This window comes from Parasteatoda tepidariorum, chromosome X1 (assembly GCF_043381705.1).
Source record: "Parasteatoda tepidariorum isolate YZ-2023 chromosome X1, CAS_Ptep_4.0, whole genome shotgun sequence".
Taxonomy (NCBI): domain Eukaryota; kingdom Metazoa; phylum Arthropoda; class Arachnida; order Araneae; family Theridiidae; genus Parasteatoda; species Parasteatoda tepidariorum.
In genome coordinates, this window is record NC_092214.1 from 47,756,953 (window position 1) to 47,776,530 (window position 19,578).

Below are 19,578 nucleotides of genomic sequence, written 5' to 3' on the forward strand. Positions count from 1 at the left end.
ATATATATATATATTTATGTATATGTATATATATATTTATGTATATATATATATATATATATATATATAGTCCCTGGCCAAATTATCGGACCCGTGTTCGCGTAATAATTGGTTACCATTATAATGCAATAAGTTAAAAATGAATACAAATTGGAAGTATATAAAAAAATTTCCTGACACAAAACCCATTACATGTATGTTTAAATATAAAAGTATAGCATATAAATTCGCGCAAATCCTGTAGTTATTAAAAAAAATATAGTACGTCTAATAATTTGGTCTAATTTTTATAATATACTAATATAATATAACATACTGATAAAATAAATATTCTATATTTATATAAAAAATCGTCTAATTTATCCAATCGTCGAATTTAGATTACATATCTTCTAATTTAACCAATTGATACACGAACGTAAATAAGTGCAAACAGGTTTTAGTCGTTTAAAAACAATAAAGCTACGTAGCATCATCTGATAATCAAGATTTTACATAGAATCTTACTGTGTGTCTAATAATTTGGCCAGGAACTATATATATTGTGTTCATAAATGTTATTTCAAAATATTGTTGCATATATACTGCTTATCTACTAAATACAATTGCATGTTTTTTTGTTTCCCTAAAAAGACATATCCTGAAATAAATATAGTACTTAATATTTTTTCACATTATATTAAACATAATATTTCCTCAATACCTCCCAATGTATAAAGAACATTCGTTTTTTAAATAAAAATTAAGCATTAGTAACTTAAAAATTGTTATTGTATGTTAAGCCTAAATTATGGTCCTTTGCTAACAAAAGTTATTTTAAAATATTATCTATAGCAAATATTTATTCTTTATATTTAAAAACATAGCGTATAGCATTTTCAGTCTTATATTTTGAATGCGATAAAGATAAGCTTTCAATTTATCTCAAAATAGGCATCTCCCGAAGGATTAGCGAAATTTTATCTGACATTTGGCAATTTTTAAATGCTAAAAAGAAAGCAACATTTATTTATTTACTTTAAATAAGTAAATTTTCGTGTTCTTAAGAGTGAGGAGGAAAATATTTCATTTGCCTTGGCAATTTCATGAAATTTCAATTCATCTTTCATATTTCAGCAAATTCCATTATTTTAAATCACTGAATTTGGAGAAAAAATACATTGATTCAAGTAAAGTGCAAATTACCTTCTATAATGTTAAAATGAATATATATCATCACCATAAATATTTTCCTACAATATTATAAACTATTTTATATAACTACCTTAATAAATTGTAATTATCACAAACAAAGACTAATTTCCAAATTAATTGTTCATATCATCATTAGATAAGTAAAAAAGCTTAGGATTAAATTTATTTGCGCGGAAAACAAGTATTTAATAACCGCTCATCCGAAGCGCCTGGTTTTGACGCTACTTCCTTCCAGCTGAAACTATTAAGTGAAGTATTAACTATCTTTTGCATAAAAAATAACTAACCTTTTTTTTAAATGCATCATCATGACACATTTTCTCTTCTACAAGACTTCACTCCTTATAATTTTATTCTATACATTACATATTTGTTTTCTATTAAGCCTTTGACTTTATTACGTCGCTTCTGGTAACTGACGATGTTTTTAAATGGATTTATCACTATCTGACACATATAGAAACAAAATTCAAAAGTGTGGCTAATCTTTTTAAATACAATAGCTAAATTGTTAAGCATTACGGATTAAACTAAATAAACAAAATTTTCAGGTCATATCATTAAAAATCAAAGAAAAGGATGTCTAGGAAAATATCTAGCATCACTAGGAATACGAAATATTAAAATGTTATTTTATTTATTGAAATTAAATTGATTTTAAATCACTAACCCTTTAAACTATCTTTTGTGTAGTCAATATTACGTGTTTACTCTTTTCATCATATTGACTTTCTTTTGCAATGAACTTCTCCTATCACAAAACAATTGTACTCACATTACAAATTAATTCTTTTTCCTGTTTTTCAATTTTTTTTTTTTACTTAAACAAATTAGTTTTTTAGTTGTCTACTATGTTATCCTACTTTCATAAACTCGTTGTTAAAAAATTATTGTCACTTTCAGATGATGAGAATTTTAAACCTGTTCTTATCGTATATATTTCCTTATAATTAATTTCAAAAAAAGACATTTTAGTTTCACAGTTTGTACTTAATTCTAAAATTAAAAAATGCTGAAATAGTACTTTCTAGTTTTAAAGGCATGTTTTTACTGATATTACAATTCACAGAACACGGATGCAGTAATTTTTTACTTTTTAAATTGTACATTTCATCTAAAATTGAATTAAATTTAAGGTGATTATTTAATGCTTTTTAAGCATACTTTCTTAAAGAAATTGAATAAATACAAATAGACAATATATATAGAATTATAAAAACGAAAGAGAAAATTAATGCATTTGCGTATTTATGAGCTATATTGCCCCAACTCAAGTAAAGCTAGTTACCATTTGTTAAAAATTATAAAAATATTTCTACACTAAGAAAATAAGTATAGCCAAAGCTACCAAAATATAGTGAAATTTATCGCGATTTTGACCCTAAGGGAACACTAAAAGCCACTCTATAGAAACACCACTGAAGCTCTCTGCTACTTATGGTAAAATCAACAATAATTAATCCCAAGAAACTAAAGCGATAAGATATTACATCATTAAAAACTTGACTCCCTTCAGAAATATACAAAAGCAAAATCGCAGTAGACATGTTTCAAGTGCTCCAAAAACAGGCACCCATTATCAAGACCTGCGCAAGTCTTAGCAAATTCAAGTCAACGTCAGTGAAAAAAAGAACTGAGAAAAAATATATTTAACAGAAAAAATGGTGTTATGAAGTTTTATTAATTATTATTGTTTTTCTATTATCCTTTATAGCTAATTGCTTTATAGATAACTAATTTTTATATACTTCCTGACAAATTTCCCATCGGGTACCATATTTTGAAATTGTTTAATTATTTTCTGCATAGAAAGGGACCAAGAATGCATTAGAAACAGGTCGTACCTTCGCGACCATCTTCGCCGATATGGATTTCCGACAACGATTATTGGAGGTCCACAGCGAAGCTGAGTTTAAGAACGTGCTCCTGAAGCATGCACAGGACTTGGCAGCTGAACAGAGCAACCCTTCCAAGCGTCTTGGAACGCACGATGGGGATCTGGACTTTGATGTAAGTTCTCCTTTAAAATATTTTTTTTTACTCTCAAACATTTATTTCAAAATATTCTAAAAGATTTATATCCACACCATAACCATTTATCCATTATTAAATCAATTTTGTTTAAAATTTTGCGCACACATAAATATTTCAACCCTTAATATTTTGACTTGAGTTTTGCGATTTCAAAAGCACGATGTAGGAAAGCTCACTTACATGTTAAAAATAAAATTGATTATTTCTGCTAAATATCTTGCGATTTAGGTTCAAATCACAAATAATATAGATTTCTCTACTGCAGCTCATATCTATTATTGTTTTAAGGTCTCATACTCAAATAAAAGTAAAAAAACTGTAAAAAAATTATAATAGTTCTTTATAATTCAATTTTTAATATTTTCATTTGATTTTAAGTTCCAAATCACAATGAAGTAAAGTTCACGTAGCATATTTAAAGTAATGTAAATTCTTTGTTCTAAATAATCTTATTATTCAGTTTCAAACCACAGAGACTATAAATTACTCCACTACAACTCATATCATAGAAATTAAAAGTTAAAAAAAATGATGTTATTCCAAATGAAGAGCACTTTTCCGTGTTTATATTATTATCTGCACTTAGTAACTTACTATTCTAGAAATCCGTCGAATCATTTATTAAAGCTTGTGTTACATTTATTTTTATTTACTTAAAGAGGGAAAATATCAGAGGTAGGGAATTGTTTGCAATATAGATCTGTTTGTAATTCTGCCATCTCTTCTACTCTGAGTTAGCTAACTGAAAATTTCATTAGATAACTTGCAAGTGATTTTTCAAATATCCAATTTTATGATTTTTGATTTATCTATGGTGGGTTTTTAGTTGATTTTATTTAATTTTCTATATTGAACGCGACTTTCATTTCTCTTGTTTTTCAAGTATCCGTCATATTAAGAATGTTTTCAAAAATATTTTTTCGGAAATTATTTTACTCTGTTTAAACGTCAATTATATTTTAATCTGCATTGTTGTTGGCGCAATACTTTGAATAATAAAATGTCTTTCGTGAAAGCTGAATAGATTAAATTATTGACTAAGACAATTTTATCCATCCTAGTTGCAACTGGAAATTTTTTGCAATATCTTTTTTACCTTGTACGTTTCTTATAAACAATTTATGTAGTCTAATTATAATGTATTTTAAATCAAAAATCATATTTTCAATCCATTTTTAAATAAAAATTTATTTTGTGTCATAGATATTAATAAAATATAGAATGAAGCTGAAAGTAAACTAAGATTTGAGGCACATTGAAAGCGGTCTTGATATAATATAATTAATAAGTATCTCTTGAAATTTATCCCTTTTTGACTAGTAAAATAATTTCCATGGAAAACATTAATGAAGAATACATAAAATAATAAAATAATATTTTTGACATTATTAGAAATTGTATACTTATAATTAAAAATACCAAATTTTTTAATATACTATAACATTTTTAATATAAAATCATATATATTACCTTTTAAATTTTTATTTTTATTTTGTGACAAATACATATAAAACCCACTTTGAAACTGAAAACAAACTTAAGTTTGTAGCACGTTGAACAATGGTGCTATTTAGAATATGATTAATAAATAGCTTTTGAATCGTTTATTCGACAAGTAAAATAATTACTATGAATAATAAAAAACTGTATATCTTATAACTACTTTAAAAATATTTTTGGTATTATTTCAATTAGCCGTTCCAAATATTTTATAACTTTAACATGGCCAAAACAGAGATACCTTTCTTCTATCCGAACTCCCATTTCATACACGGTGAAAAAAATTCTGCTAAAATTACCGTACTGACATTTCTGTGAGAAAAAATAATAATTATGGTATTAAAAACCTAAATATACGGTCTTTAAGTCATTCATTTGGAAAAAATTCTATTATCATGGTAGCGGCTTACGGGAAAATCTGGTTTTTTAAATTATATTACGTTTTAAAGCACATTCAAAAAAGAATGCGAAACAGAAAAGTAAATTTAACATTAAAAAATATTTTTATACTATACTTTAAGTTATCATGATAAAATAACCAAATTTTCTACATTTTACTACTTTTACCTAACCTTATCACTAACTATAAAACCATATTTTATAAGTAATTTTACCAAAATCATTGCCAAAGTACTTTTGTAAAACGTACCTAACTTTTTGCTGTTCTCATAGAGCCAGAAGCACGGCCAGAAGCACGTACCATATTCTGCTAGTTTTGAGCCTACTTTTTTCCTTGAGAAGAACATTTAAGACAAATCACAGATAAAGTGATAAAAAAATAAGTCTACAGTTTTTTCTAAAAGCATTTTACTTTTATCAACTAAAGATAAGATTAAATATTTAAAATACAATATTTTCTTATTTATTTTTTAACGAATTTAATATATATATATATATATATATATATATATAGCCTTATATGCTTTTTTTCTTATAAAAGACGCAAATAAGTGATGAAAGTTAGAAGTACATTACGTATTTTGGTTTTCTTTAAGGAATCAAAGTGCATGTTAGCCCAAGGCTTGTGGGATGATATACGCAGGAGATCTTCGCTCTATGTCAGTGACTTTATAGACGGTAAGAGTCCATCGACTTAGATAAAACTCTTTTGTCTGTTATGTTATTTGTACTCTGCAGTTTATTTTTTTATTTCAGGTTTTGTGGGACATAAGACAATCCATAAAACATTATCGACTATATTTTTCCTGTATTTCGCCTGCATCCTTCCGACTATCGCTTTTGGCGCCCTCAATGACAACAATACACAAGGACAAATAGGTAAATACTTTTACTAAAACATGCATGTTTAAAATAGAATTCTGCTTATCGTGAATGTAAATTAGGCTATTTAGTAGTAAATAGGTAAATAAAATAATACTAAATAAAAATTTAAAAAAAATATTTTAAAATTGAGCATATTAAGAGGGATTTTAATAAAAATATTGGAAACAAACAGTTGAGTTTTAAAAATTAATCTTTAGTTCGATAGATCGAAGAAATGAAGAAAAATTATTTAACTTTCAAAGTGCAAATTTATTTTGCGTTTGTCTTAGTTTCATTCTTCACACATAACGTCAAAAGAGGTGCTGCGGTACTGAAACTTTTTAAAATAAGTTTATTTTTTTATGCCAAAAAATATCCCTTTGAAAGTTTTACGTTGCAATTCGCAACGTTTTTCCTTTAATAAATAATCCATTTCAGATTATTTATTAAGTGTTATGAATTGAAGCATGTTTTATCCCTTAACAATTTAACAATAATTTAATTATGAATAAATCTTTCTTTGGATAGTTTAGCTGTTAACGTTACACTAAAGCTACACCACAACATAATTGTGTGTAGCTGAGGTTTTATATTGCTTGATTCTTTCATCACTTCATTGCTTGATTATTTGATCACACCCATGTGATCAAATAATTCGCTCTTCACAGCCCACGGTATCATAAATGAAACAATCTTTTAAGACTATAGCGGCCCACCATCATACGAACGTGATGTCAATTTGTATTTTTGTTTTACAACGCGTATTAGTAAGTATACTTTCAGAGTGTACTGGCTTTGAAGAATCACTCCTTTCTCCATCATCTATACCAGTGTTTCCCAACGTGGGGCCCACGCCCCACTGGGGGGCAATTTGATTGTTAAGGGGGGCAGTTCGAAAAAGGACTCTACAAGAGTTTTACCTATTTGCTCCGGGCCATTTAAATACAATGCTAGATTTCGGTGCCAACATTGTAAGAAAAAAAGCAAATTCTTAAATAATTGCGGTCAATGAATATTTATAAACTCATGAGTGAAGATATTGAAAAACAACTTGTTGACAAGCGAAAAACAAGAAAATTCTCAGTGAAAATGGAGGAATCAACTTTGATAGACAGTGCGGCAGTATTGATAACTTACGTAAAACGTATTGATAAAGGGCATTTTGCTGAAGAAATGTTGATATGTAAGAGATTACAAAGCACCACTTCCTCCAAAGATATTATATAATAAGCTAAAATGATATTATATAATAAGCTAATATGATGGGCAAGAAAAATTGCTACTTAAAATTGATGAAAGATGAGAATCCAGAAATGATTCTTGTGCATTGTGTTATTGCATAGGGAATAAAGTTGTGCATAGGGAAAACTTGGTAGCTAAAAACATCTCGCCTGCTCTAAATGAAGTACTTACATTCAGTAATAAAGTGTATCGATGCTATTAAAGCTAATGCCAAATGTGAGCTCCTCTTCAAGCTGTTTTGTGAAGAACAAAATGCAGACCATGTGAGACTTTTACTTCACTCTGAAGTAAGATGGCTCTCTAAAGGGAACTGCTTGAAAAGATTCATGGAACTGCTTGAGACTCTTAGTGATTTTTTAAGCGACAAACCTGATATGAAGTATCTGTTAACAGTCGAAGGTAAAGCATTTGTGAGTTATTTAGCCGATATCTCTGAAAAACTAAATATATTAAATAAGCAACTTCAAGGAACAAATAAAACTCTTGTTGATACAAAAACGAAGATATTTGGTTTCATTACCCTTATTGAGTTAAGTCTGAAAACAAAAACTTGGATCAGTTTAATTGTCCCCAAAAATTAAAAGTAAATGATGCCGCCTTTACTTGTAATTGTCGATCATCTGAAAATTCTATCGGCTGATTTAAAAGAATGATTTTCTGATTTAAAACAAATAGAATTTTCAACACGGATGATGCAGCCAATGTTAGTGCATTTGTCTGTTATATGAAGTATGCAGTATCAGGAAGAACTCTCAGAAATGCAAAATGATAAATCAGTTAGAACTATTTATTTTATAAAAGGAGTGATGGCATGGCTTTGTGAGGAAACAGAAATCAAGTAACCAAATTCAACCAAATATGCAAAAAAACTATTGTTACCGTTTCCATCTTCATATTTAACTGAATGTGGATTTAGTGCTGTAAATGATTTACGGGTAAAAAAAGGAAATCGCCTGGATATAACACAGTGGGGAGACTTGAGGCTGAAGCTAACCAAATTGGAAACTAACATAAAATCTCTGTGCAGCAAGCGCAAGCATCTCTCTAAATTAAAATATTAAATTATTATAGAAAAAATCTTTATGAAAATGATTTCGAATTTGAATTTTAGTTTTTCATTATAGGCCGAAATTTTACTTACTGTGTTTCGTCAACAATTTTCAAGAGATTTCTCACTGAAACCTATCATTTAAGTTTCTTATATGAACAATTCAATTTTTTAATATTAAAAATTATGTGTATGTCACATAGGGGGGCATAAGAATTTTAGAAAGGCTTGAGTGGGGCACGGCACAAAAAAGGTTGGGAAACACTGATCTATACGGTATAAGTATAAATGTTTTGAAATATATTAACATCAATAATCTTTGTCCGTATCTTATTTTTCTTGCAGATGTCCGAAAATCCATTATTGGTCAAACGTTAGGTGGCCTTGTGTTTGCTTTGCTTGGGGGCCAACCACTAGTGATTGTCATGACGACAGCACCTCTAAGCCTCTATACGAAAGGCAAGTATTATTTAAGCGATTATTATTCATTCATAAAATTTTAATTTCATATTAATATTATTATTACTATATAAAATTATTTTTTAAATGTCCGATAATGATAATTTTTGGGTGTTTTTAAATTTACTCAGCAATTGTGAAATAAATAAATAGATTAAAGCTTGATGGAATTAATAAGTCTATAAGATAGGAAAAATTAATGAAAAATATCATTTGAAAAGTTAAGTAATGAATTATTGTTACACTATAGCGTTAATTATAAACAAAGGAGTGCAAGAATAGCTTTAGATATCAAATTTGGCGACAATTCTTTGCGACCTTATTATTAATTGCTAATTCTCAACAATTTAGATCAAAAAATAAAAACCGATATCTCTGTCTTCTTTGCGAATATACGTCTTTAACAAAAAATATTCGATAGTTGATAAAAGATTGTTAATAAAACTGCTCATTTCTTGTATTAAAAAATATTGAATTGATATTATCCATATCAAAACAAATTTTACTTCGTGTATTTTGCAAAATAAACTTTTTGTTTTCTATAGCGCTAAAATTGCAAAGAGCTTTCTATTTATTTTTCGAGAATTCTAAAAACTTATTTAGACGAGTGTTTAATAAAGTGGCATCATTTTTCTAAAGAAGCTCTCGTGTGATGATTTCTCGCTTCAGCAACTCAACATTAAAGCAGACTTTATTTCCTTTGATGCATTGAAATAAATTTCAAAATAAAAACTAATATTAAGTACCGTCATTCGGGGCTACTTTGTGCAGGATTTCGCAGTTTTTGCACTTTGATATGTAAAAAAACTATGTTAATTCAAACTTTAGTAAAATTTATCGATATTATATTCATAACTGGACTCAGACGAGTGAATTTGATCAATATTGGCATTATTTGTATGTAATATTTATGAATAATAAGTCAAAACATACCTTACACAAAGTAGCCCCCAAATGGGGTTACTTTGTGTAGCGATAGGAATTCAGTTTAATAATCATGTTTTTAGTAAAATATTGATATAAAATTGCTAAAAAAGTTAATTGTTGACATTTTTAAGGATAAAAACATCAAGATATGTAAGGATATTAGTTTGAAAATAATTTTCAGCGTTGAAAAACCATTTTTTTTTTTTTAGAATTTTTTCTTAAAAAGAATGTTTATTTCAAAACATTTGAGTTTAAACAAAAGGAAACCATATACATTTTTAAACATTGAAATGGATGAAATTTTAAAAATGATAATTATTACATATTCATTAACATTTATAATACTGTTAAATTTGAACATGACATCTATGAATGAACATGACAGAATTTGCTCTTCAGTTTCTGTCAAAATCACCTGATGTCCTATAAAATATATTTTTATGTGTTAAGTCGTTTGATTAATTCATTAGAAAAATCTTTGTAGAAGAAAAATTATAGTTTACCAGGAAGTTTGACGTGTTTCTTGTGAATTTTATTAGAGATAGTATTTCTGTGGATTTTGTACTTCCGAGAAGCTTCTGCAATCGACATACCACCAGCAACTGCTTGCAAACATTGTTGCAGCTTTTCTAAAGTGTAATCTCGGTAGTTTCTCGTTCCAGGTATTTTTTTTTATAACATCTGACCATTTTTCTGTCGAAAAAAGAAAACGAATGAAACTTTGCACAAAGTAGCCCCAAAGTGCATTTCCTTTCATTTTCCGCTTATTTGTTATTAATTTTCTAATTTTTTTAACGCTAACATGATATAATTGTTTATTAATATATAAATAAAAAATTTTGCACTTACGACAATTGTTTTATCAACGCCTTTGCATTTCACAGATAAAGTTTCTACGCACACTTTTCGACATCCGACGTCCTCGGAAAGTTGCTGACATTGGATGAACGAAACACACTCTGAGATTGTTTTAAAATTCGAAAAATTTTTTGTAGTAATAGAAGAGACTTCTATCTTCAAATTCCACACATTTTTAACGTGAAATAAACATAATACTGAATAGCAGCACTTGAAGAATGCCAAATTCGAATTTGCACAAAGTAGCCCCCGCTGCACAAAGTATGACGGTACTTAATAATATTATTATTACTAATTAATATAGTTTTTAATTTTTTAACTTTTTTACCAGCGAATTAATCTTAAACTAAATTATTTCGATTTATTTGTGAAAAATAATGTGCCTCATTTAAGAAAACATTTCGGATAAAAGTGGAATAAAATTTCTTTTTGAAGAAGAAGAACTTAAACAAATAAGAAAATTAACACATATTAATTTTCAATTAGTTGAAAAATGGATAATACTATATGTAATTATTTTTAAAATATTTAGTTTAAAAACTACTTACTTTTTAAGTACTCGATTAAAATTATATCACATTTGGATTTTTAAAGATTTAAATTGAAAATAAGCTTGAGTATGAGAAACATTTTATGTTTATTTTGTAGTCTCAATTAATGGGAATAATTACGGCTGTTCACAGTCCCCGATTATGTTTCTTACTTCTATAAAGTCAAATAATGTTTCTATATAAGAAATATTTGTATTTCAATATTTAATTATTTATATAAAATATTATCATATTTTTTATTTCTTTCAATCTTCCTTGAGGTCTTTTCTTATCATTTTATTAATATTTCATGACATCGTTTTGCATGTTTCTAAAATTTAATCCCTGTATATTTTTATGCAAGTCAATTGTAAATTAGTTCCTTCGTCGAAACTGCTAAAAATTTACGAACTAAATTGTTAATCATTCAACTTGCTTTCTCTAAAATATAATAGGACAAAAGGTCTGTCATAATGCATATTTAAAGTGTTTCGGGTTATTCATTTTCTATTAAATTTGATTCTAATATATTAATTTTGGCTTAACAAGATCTGCATATTTTATTTTGTTGATAGTTATGAGAAAATAACAACAAGCACTTGATGGTGTAAACACCTAAAAAGCTTAATTTTTAATATTGTAATTATTTTTGCAGCACACAATCCATTGTTTTTTGATAGATTTTGTTTCATGAAGCAACTTGAATGTGAATGCAAAAAAATTGTGTTTTGAATTTCTAGCACGCATTAGTTCCCACTGTGAAAAATATTTTGTGAAGTTTCTGCAATTTTGTTTAAGGTATCTGAGAAGTTCCGACAACTTTGTTTAGCAAAACAAATGTTGAAACTTTATTGTCCAGCGCATGAACAAAATAAAATTCAAATTGATTAAATATAAAATTTTCAGAAAATTTTTAGAAAAATGAATTTTTATTTGTCGTTTGAATAGTAAATGAAAAAAAAGCACTTCAAAACAAAAATTAAAAATTTCTTCATTGAATTTTAGGTAGAATGTTCTACATTCTGAATCTAATACTTTTTCACAATATTGATCTTTAAAATATAACGCTGTTTTGATTCAATTTTTTAAAATTTCACGATCTTATGGGAAAAAAATAATTTTTTTAATTCACTTACCAGAGAATTTTGGGGAAAATATAAAGTTCAGCTTCCAGAATACATTACTTATGTTTAAAATGGAAAATTATACCGTTTAATTTGAAGTATTTTGGGTATAATGTGTACTAGAAGGAAAACGAAATTGAAAAAAAAAAAAACACTTATTTAAAATTTTTATTCGCTTCTTCATCTTATACATCATTGAATCTGTAAAACAAAAGCAAGCATTTATCCCAAAAAAATTCGTTTCATATTTTTTTTTGATAAATACTAAAGAAATGAGAAGTAATTAAATTATAAAAGCAAATTGCATTTCTAATTTCACAAAAATATCGGTCATCCTAATTTAAAATGTTTTCTAATATAAAAAATAAAACATTATTTTAGTATGATATAAATAATCAAAATAATTAAAAATCATAATTGTTCTTATTAACACGAACTATGCCGATTCTAATAAAAATATCAGCTAATAAATTAACATGTGTAAGTCATAGTAAAATATCATTTAAAAGCAAAAAAAAGACATCGTGAATGCCCTAATTGAAAATTAGAACGAAATAAAAGAGTTCTCTTAAAGTTATCCAGAAATTTAGCTATAATTTATTACAGTTATGTAAAAACATTCTCTAATGAAGCTTAAGAAAATTGTTATCCTCTTTTAATAAATAAAAATTGAAACTAATCTTTGTAGTCTAAGTAATAAAGTCCTTGTATTAAAATCAGCGTTTTTTTTAAAAAATTCTATATTATATTGGGGATATACGAATTTTTTTTTAAAAACACTTACCAAAGAATTTGGGATAAAATTTCATTCAGAGTACAAAATATCAAGAAAACTGATTCGTTTAATTTGACATATTTTTTTGTGCAATGGAACGGAAAATAAAATAAAATTGAAAAAAAAAACTCTTTTTGTTTTTAATTTATTTTCTTCTTCCTCTTAAATTTCATTGAATCTGTCGAGCAAAAGTAAACCTTTTTCCATAAACAATTAGCTTAATATTTTTTATTTTGAGGAAATGAGAAGTGTTTACATTACGAACAAAAAAATGCATTTCTAGTTTCACAGAAATCTCAGTCCCCTTATTTCATCATGCTTTCAAATTTAAAATAAAAAAAAGATAATTTTAGTAAGTTGTAAAAACTCAAAATAACTAAAACTTCTAATTGTTATTATCAACACGAAACATGCCAATTCAGAAAAAAATATCTACAAATAAATTAACTTGTGTAGATCATTGCTGAATATCATCACAAAGCAAAAGAGTTCCCTCAAAATTATCGAGAAATTTAGCTACAATTTATTACCATTATATATGAACATTCCCTAATTAAAGCTTAAGAAAATTGTCATTCTTTTTCAATAAATAAAAATTGAAACTAATCTTCGTCGTCTAAGTAATAAAGTCTTTGTATTAAAGCCATCGTGTATTAAATAATATTATAATAAGGTAAGTAAACTACCTAAAACATCATTCACTCTCTTTTCTCTACAGTGATCTTCAATATATGTCAGGACTTCCAATTAAACTTTCACGCCATGTACGCATGTGTGGGGTTATGGAACACATTCTTCCTTGTCATTTTTTCCATCTTTGACGTCAGTCGCATTATGAAATGGTCTACTAGGTAAGCAATCATTTTTATATGTCTTCTCTCATGTTCATTATGTTCAGGTGAGTTAATAAACAAGAAATTAATTAATTATTTTATTAAAAATTATTTTAGCTTGCTTTAATAAATAGAAAGTAGTAACAAGAGTAATAACTTTGAAACTGATTTATGTAACTGTTCAAAAGGGCGAAGATTAAAATTTTAAAAATTTTAAATTCTTAAAGAAAAGGGATTAATTTTATTATTTCAAAATATAGTTAGTGGCTTTAAATGTCTTGCTATGACAGCAAAAACTTTTATTCAAGAAAGCGCGAAACGGAATCTTAAAAAAAAAACTACGTAGCAACGTGTATTGGCAATCAAATGGAAGGTGCGAATCTTTATTTTGCGAACGCAAGAAAAGTGCGTTCTTTTAATACATTTATTTCTTTTTTTGCACCCAAGAAAAAAAGTCTATTTCATTTAAATAAAATGTACAATATTTTAAAAATATATAACAGTAAATAATAAAACGATAGAAATTGTTCACAACTTTGAAATTTCAATTATTTTTACTATTTCTAAATATTGTTAGGACACCTTGAATTGGGAATCCAATGAAAGGTTCGAATCCTTATTTTTCAAACGCAAAAATAACGCATTTTTTGATATAGTTCTTTTTTTTCACCAAAGAAAAAGTATGTATTTTTTTTAAAATAAAATTACCAATATTTAAATACTATAATTACAGGAATGAATAACAAACCAGAAATTATTAACAACACATACTAAATAAACTTTTCGTAATGGTTAAAAATATCAATTAAAAATAATGTAGTTATAAGTCTTTTTTTCAGTCAAAATGAGCATCAAATTGGTATTTCTTAATTTAAATCACCTCTATAATAAGGTAATAAGTTAAAGGAGATATTACCATTCATAAAAAAAATCCAATGCATAAAGATAAATAATTACAACAATCTATTACAACATTTTATGAAGCGAAAAATTATAACAATGTATCTGATATTTTATGAAAGAAAGGTATTTGATCATTTAAGGTTGTTTGTAAAGTGTCTGATTTTTATAACGAGTCCAAAATATCATAAAGGTAAGATAGTAATCGACTTAAGTTATAACGAAAAACGCAAAGGTTTCAATTCCAGGTTTATTATTTATTCGCGACATTTCCAATTTTTTTATACTCTCGCCACTATTAACAACATAAAAAAACTGTATGTTCCTTTCTTTATTAGTTTGATTAAACAAGCATTTCAGATTAAAATTTGAAAAAATTTAAAAGAGTATTGACATTTTTTTACAATAATACGAAAATAGTATTATAAAATAAATGCTATTGAAATAAAATTTAAAATATCTCATAACAGAAGCAAAATTATTTTTACTGCAAAATATAGTAAAAAAATATACCATGTCAATTATAAATTGAAATAATAGAAGAAATCAATTTGTACAATTTTTAATTGCAAAAATAACTCATTAAACAGTTCAAATTTAACAAACTTTAGAAAAATTGCAGTCATAAGAAAATGAAATGTATTTCAATTCAGAAATATGCGACGCAAAAATACACTATTACATTTATGTTAGTAAACTATAGTCCTAATCCGACCCTAAGCGTTAGCAGAAAATAGTTAGTAAAACAAAAGAAATTGAATTTAGATTCCAAACAAATTCAAACTCAGACTTTATAATCCTTACTTCTGTCACTTTTTAATCTTCACTTGGTGCTTCGTGGAATAATTTTTTATATGTCGTGCCAAATAAGGTTTTATTTCAATATTTCTATTTCTATTTACGTTATACTATTTATTTTATTTCCTTGAAACTTTTTTGTCTATTTTTTCCGTTTGTACAATACATTTTACTACAAGCTATTGGTGCTAAGTATTAAAATAATTTTTTTTAATATCGTTAATAGTTTGCTTCTATTGCATATTTTTATACCTAAACTAAAACATCATTTTTAGCACTTATGTTCTGTTACTATTATTAAAATCTTTAATTACATTCAGTGACAGTTTTAAAATTTTTTTTGTTTACAAATTCTAATGTTTTCAATCAGCACATTACAGCACAGTTATTTTGAAACAAAGCTCTATCCACGAAATAACAATTCTAATAAAATTACCGTACTGCATGGCAATTGTATTTTTGGTGAAAAAACATGTAATTCTGGTTATATATATATATAACCAGAATTATATAGTATTTATAAACCATTCATTGGTAATTATATTTGCATTCAAATGGTAACGGTTGTCGAAAAAAATCCAGTTTTTCAAAATTATTACATTTAGTAAAAAACGGTTAGTAAAAAATACTAAACCGAATAAATATTTATTATGATATGCTTTAGGATATCATGATAAAATTACTAAATATTATTACATTTAAAAAAAATTCACATATAACACTATATTAAATGGTTAATTTTACAAAAATCATAAACATAACTCTTTGGTGAAAATTTCCGAGCTCTTTCGTGTTCCGATAGAGCAAAAAGCATTCTAAATTTTACCAAACTTACCAAATTCCAGTAATTTTGACCACATTTTTTTATCAGCTTCGGAAATTTGTTTTACCCAATTAGAAGATTATTCAATCAAAGTCACAGTATTAGAGTTATAGAAACAAAAAACTTATTTCATTTTATTCATTTCATTGCTTGTTTGCTATCGTGTAAATTCCAAAATTTTCATCGAATATTTAGAAAACAAAATCAATTATTGGAACTCTTTTTACAGGTCACTATGCATCAACATAACTCCGTTTTACTCTGAGCTGCAAATCAATTTATTTGCAATGATAGTTTTTAAGTTGACGCCGTACTTTGAATAGTGTCATGTTTCGTTTCTAAAAGTAGTATCCTTATTCATTTCCAGAAAAAGCGTCATTTTATTCCTTAATGATAAAAATTGCCAAATTTCTCTTCGTCTCCTACTTTGTTCTCATAACTTATTATGTGCAAACTGATCTATGTTATACTATCTGTCCACCTATTTTAAGCGAAGAGGAAGTTCATTTCGTTTTAAAATCAGTTCGGTCTATTTTCAGAAAAATGTTACGAAAGACAAAAATATCCTTAATTCAATTCAGGCATTTAAAATTAAGTTATTATTTTTGATACTTACAGAAAGGCATAGAACCATTTTTAATACATATATATATATACAATNTATATATATATATGGACTAAGTAAAGAGCTCTGTTTTTTATTAAAATCGCACAAAATGATTTAAAAAGAAAATTCTTAGAATTCGCTTTTTTAATCATTCGATAGAAAAGATTTCTCTCCGTAGAAAAGGTTTTGTATTTTTATGACTTCCGGGGCTGGTACCCCCTGAAAACACCAGCTTCGGTTGTCATTGTTATATTTTTCATTTTATTTTCATTATTCCCATTGTTTCTTCTTTGAAATTTGTTATTGTTAAAATTCTCTTTCTTTGAGAATTCTCTTAGTTCTGTTCTGAGAATTCTCTTTTTAGCTCTTTAGAATTAATTATTCCCAGAATTTGTGCGAAGAAGTTTATTTGAAAAACTAATTATTTCAACAATGGGCTCAACAATGGGTTAAAAATTACACAGAAAATTTAAAGTGAAATGTGTAGATTTTTTTCTAATAAATAGGAAATTTTCCGAGTATTTTTTAATAATTTGTTCACAATGTTTAGAGGAATTCTTAAGGATAAATCCTAAAAAAATGCTTAAAATAATACAAAAATAAAATAATGCAGAAATTATCCCTCGTATCTAAAAGTCAACAAAACAGCCTCACTTTTTCTTTCTTCAGGTGCTTAATAAGAATATAAATCGACACAAAGGATAACTTAGCCAATGTTTGGAGAAAAAGCTTTTAATTTTTTTTTTTGCAGAATTAAGACTTTTGATGCACATAAGCCACAAACAAATCTTATCATTATTATTTCTATAAAGCAATCTGAAAAGCAGCTTAATGATTTTATGAAATTTATGGCAAACATCTATTAAAATAAAAAAAGTAAGTCACGAAGATTGAAATAAAAACATAGACAAAAAAAACACAATAAAAATTTTAACTATCTTCGCAAATTGAAGCAAAACTGCTAATGTAATTGTTATAATATCCCTTAAAACAATTTTACTGATAAAAATGCCAATATCAAATTTTGTACTTCCTTACAATTGCTTTTTTCTTTTTTTAAAAAAAATTTAGTCATTTTTCAGATCTCGGAAGGAGCGTCAGTTAAAGTAAATGCTCATGATTTTTAGAGAAAAATTTGAACAAGACAAATTGCAAACATTTTTCTCCACAAACCGGTCCTTTATAACGTTCGTAGTCTTCGTATTTTTAATAAAGCTTTAGTTATGGTTACGGTTTTATTTATTTTTGTTTAATTTTATTTTATTTTGCTTTGTTTATTTAATTTTTTGTTAACTTTTCTTAAAACATCTTGCTTATTTTACGAGTTTTCATTTTGTTCAATTTGAACGTCATTGGCATATGCTATTGCATAAACTCTTAAGAAAGAGCTGGATTGTAGTCGAAATAAGGGGTAATTTTACATTTGACTAACACATTAGTGCCACATAGAAGACTGTGATGCCTTATTTTCTATCAGCAGGACAGTGCATCATATAGTGTTATTTCTGAGTGAAAGGAAAATAATCAACATCAATTTTTCCAATTTCCAGCATTGAGTTATTTTTTTTTGTTTACCTAAACATATTCTTGTTTTATAAAACATTGAAACCCTTTAGATAGCTGTGATTCAATAGTCAATGAAGTATGCATTTATGCATTTAAATGACTCGTAATTACTTTGGAGATTAGTAAAGCAACCATTTTATCAAAAAATGCCGTATGAGGACTTTCAGGCATTCTTGTCTTGAGAAAAAAGGTATGTTCAAAAATATCATAATATGATGAAATTTACAGCTTTTCTGGATTTATGGGAACATTACAGAAATCAAACATTTTTACCAAAGCGATTTGATAATGATTTAAATGAAATTAAAAATAAAATAGGGTTTTATAAAATATGGCAATATTTGATTAAACAAGTTAAAATTTGCTAATTTTATCATCATTCCTTAAAGCATAGCATTAAAACAATTTATTAGGTTAAATTTACTTTTCAGTTTTATATTATTTACTAACTATGTGGTAATAGGAATTGTAATTTTGAAAGCCAGAAATTTCCATAAACCCTTACCATATGAGAGAAAACATCACTAAATGAATGGTTTAATTACAGCGTATTTTGGTTTTATTAACCAGAATTTCGGTTAATTTTTCTCAACAGAAATATCATTACCATATACACCCTTAATTTCCCAAATTTATTTTTCTCAGTGTGTTGAGTTGAAAAGATTGCGGTCATAACAAAAGTTATAGCTAAAAAGGATTACTAGCACTCGCCACTAATATCTCAAAAATGGCTAACACCGACTCTACAAAAAATTACCATGAAGATGATTTTTGAGATCAGTAACAGGATGATGACTTCCTATTGTTGCATCCTGAAATGATGGGATAGGGAGTTTTAAATTAAACATGTTTCGAGTTGGAATATTGTTTGATGATATCGTAAAAATATATCAGAAATGGATAACAATGCAACAGTTCAAAATAATAGGCTTTCTAATTTTCATTATGGTAAAGGAAAATAAAAATTTATGTATAACAAGACAACCTAGGCGAAATTTGGGCTTATTAAAAGCAAAATTGTGCAAAATTTATCACAGATAAGTTACATGTACTTTCAAAGTTAATAGGATTTGAGAGTTTGAAAGGAAACTTCCATG

The 19,578-nt window shown here is 26.7% G+C and overlaps 1 protein-coding gene across 2 annotated transcripts in view; it reads left to right on the forward strand.

Annotated features, from left to right (window-relative positions):
* The window catches only part of LOC107453345 (solute carrier family 4 member 11), a 346,640-nt gene that overhangs the window by 274,157 nt on the left and 52,905 nt on the right, over nucleotides 1-19,578 (forward strand). For both annotated transcript variants that reach the window (XM_016070143.3, XM_071187398.1), the window contains 5 exons: nucleotides 3,004-3,204; nucleotides 5,724-5,805; nucleotides 5,884-6,006; nucleotides 8,627-8,740; nucleotides 13,673-13,805. In XM_016070143.3, the coding sequence (XP_015925629.1) occupies nucleotides 3,004-3,204; nucleotides 5,724-5,805; nucleotides 5,884-6,006; nucleotides 8,627-8,740; nucleotides 13,673-13,805 (653 nt within the window). The remainder of the gene's footprint in view (nucleotides 1-3,003; nucleotides 3,205-5,723; nucleotides 5,806-5,883; nucleotides 6,007-8,626; nucleotides 8,741-13,672; nucleotides 13,806-19,578) is intronic.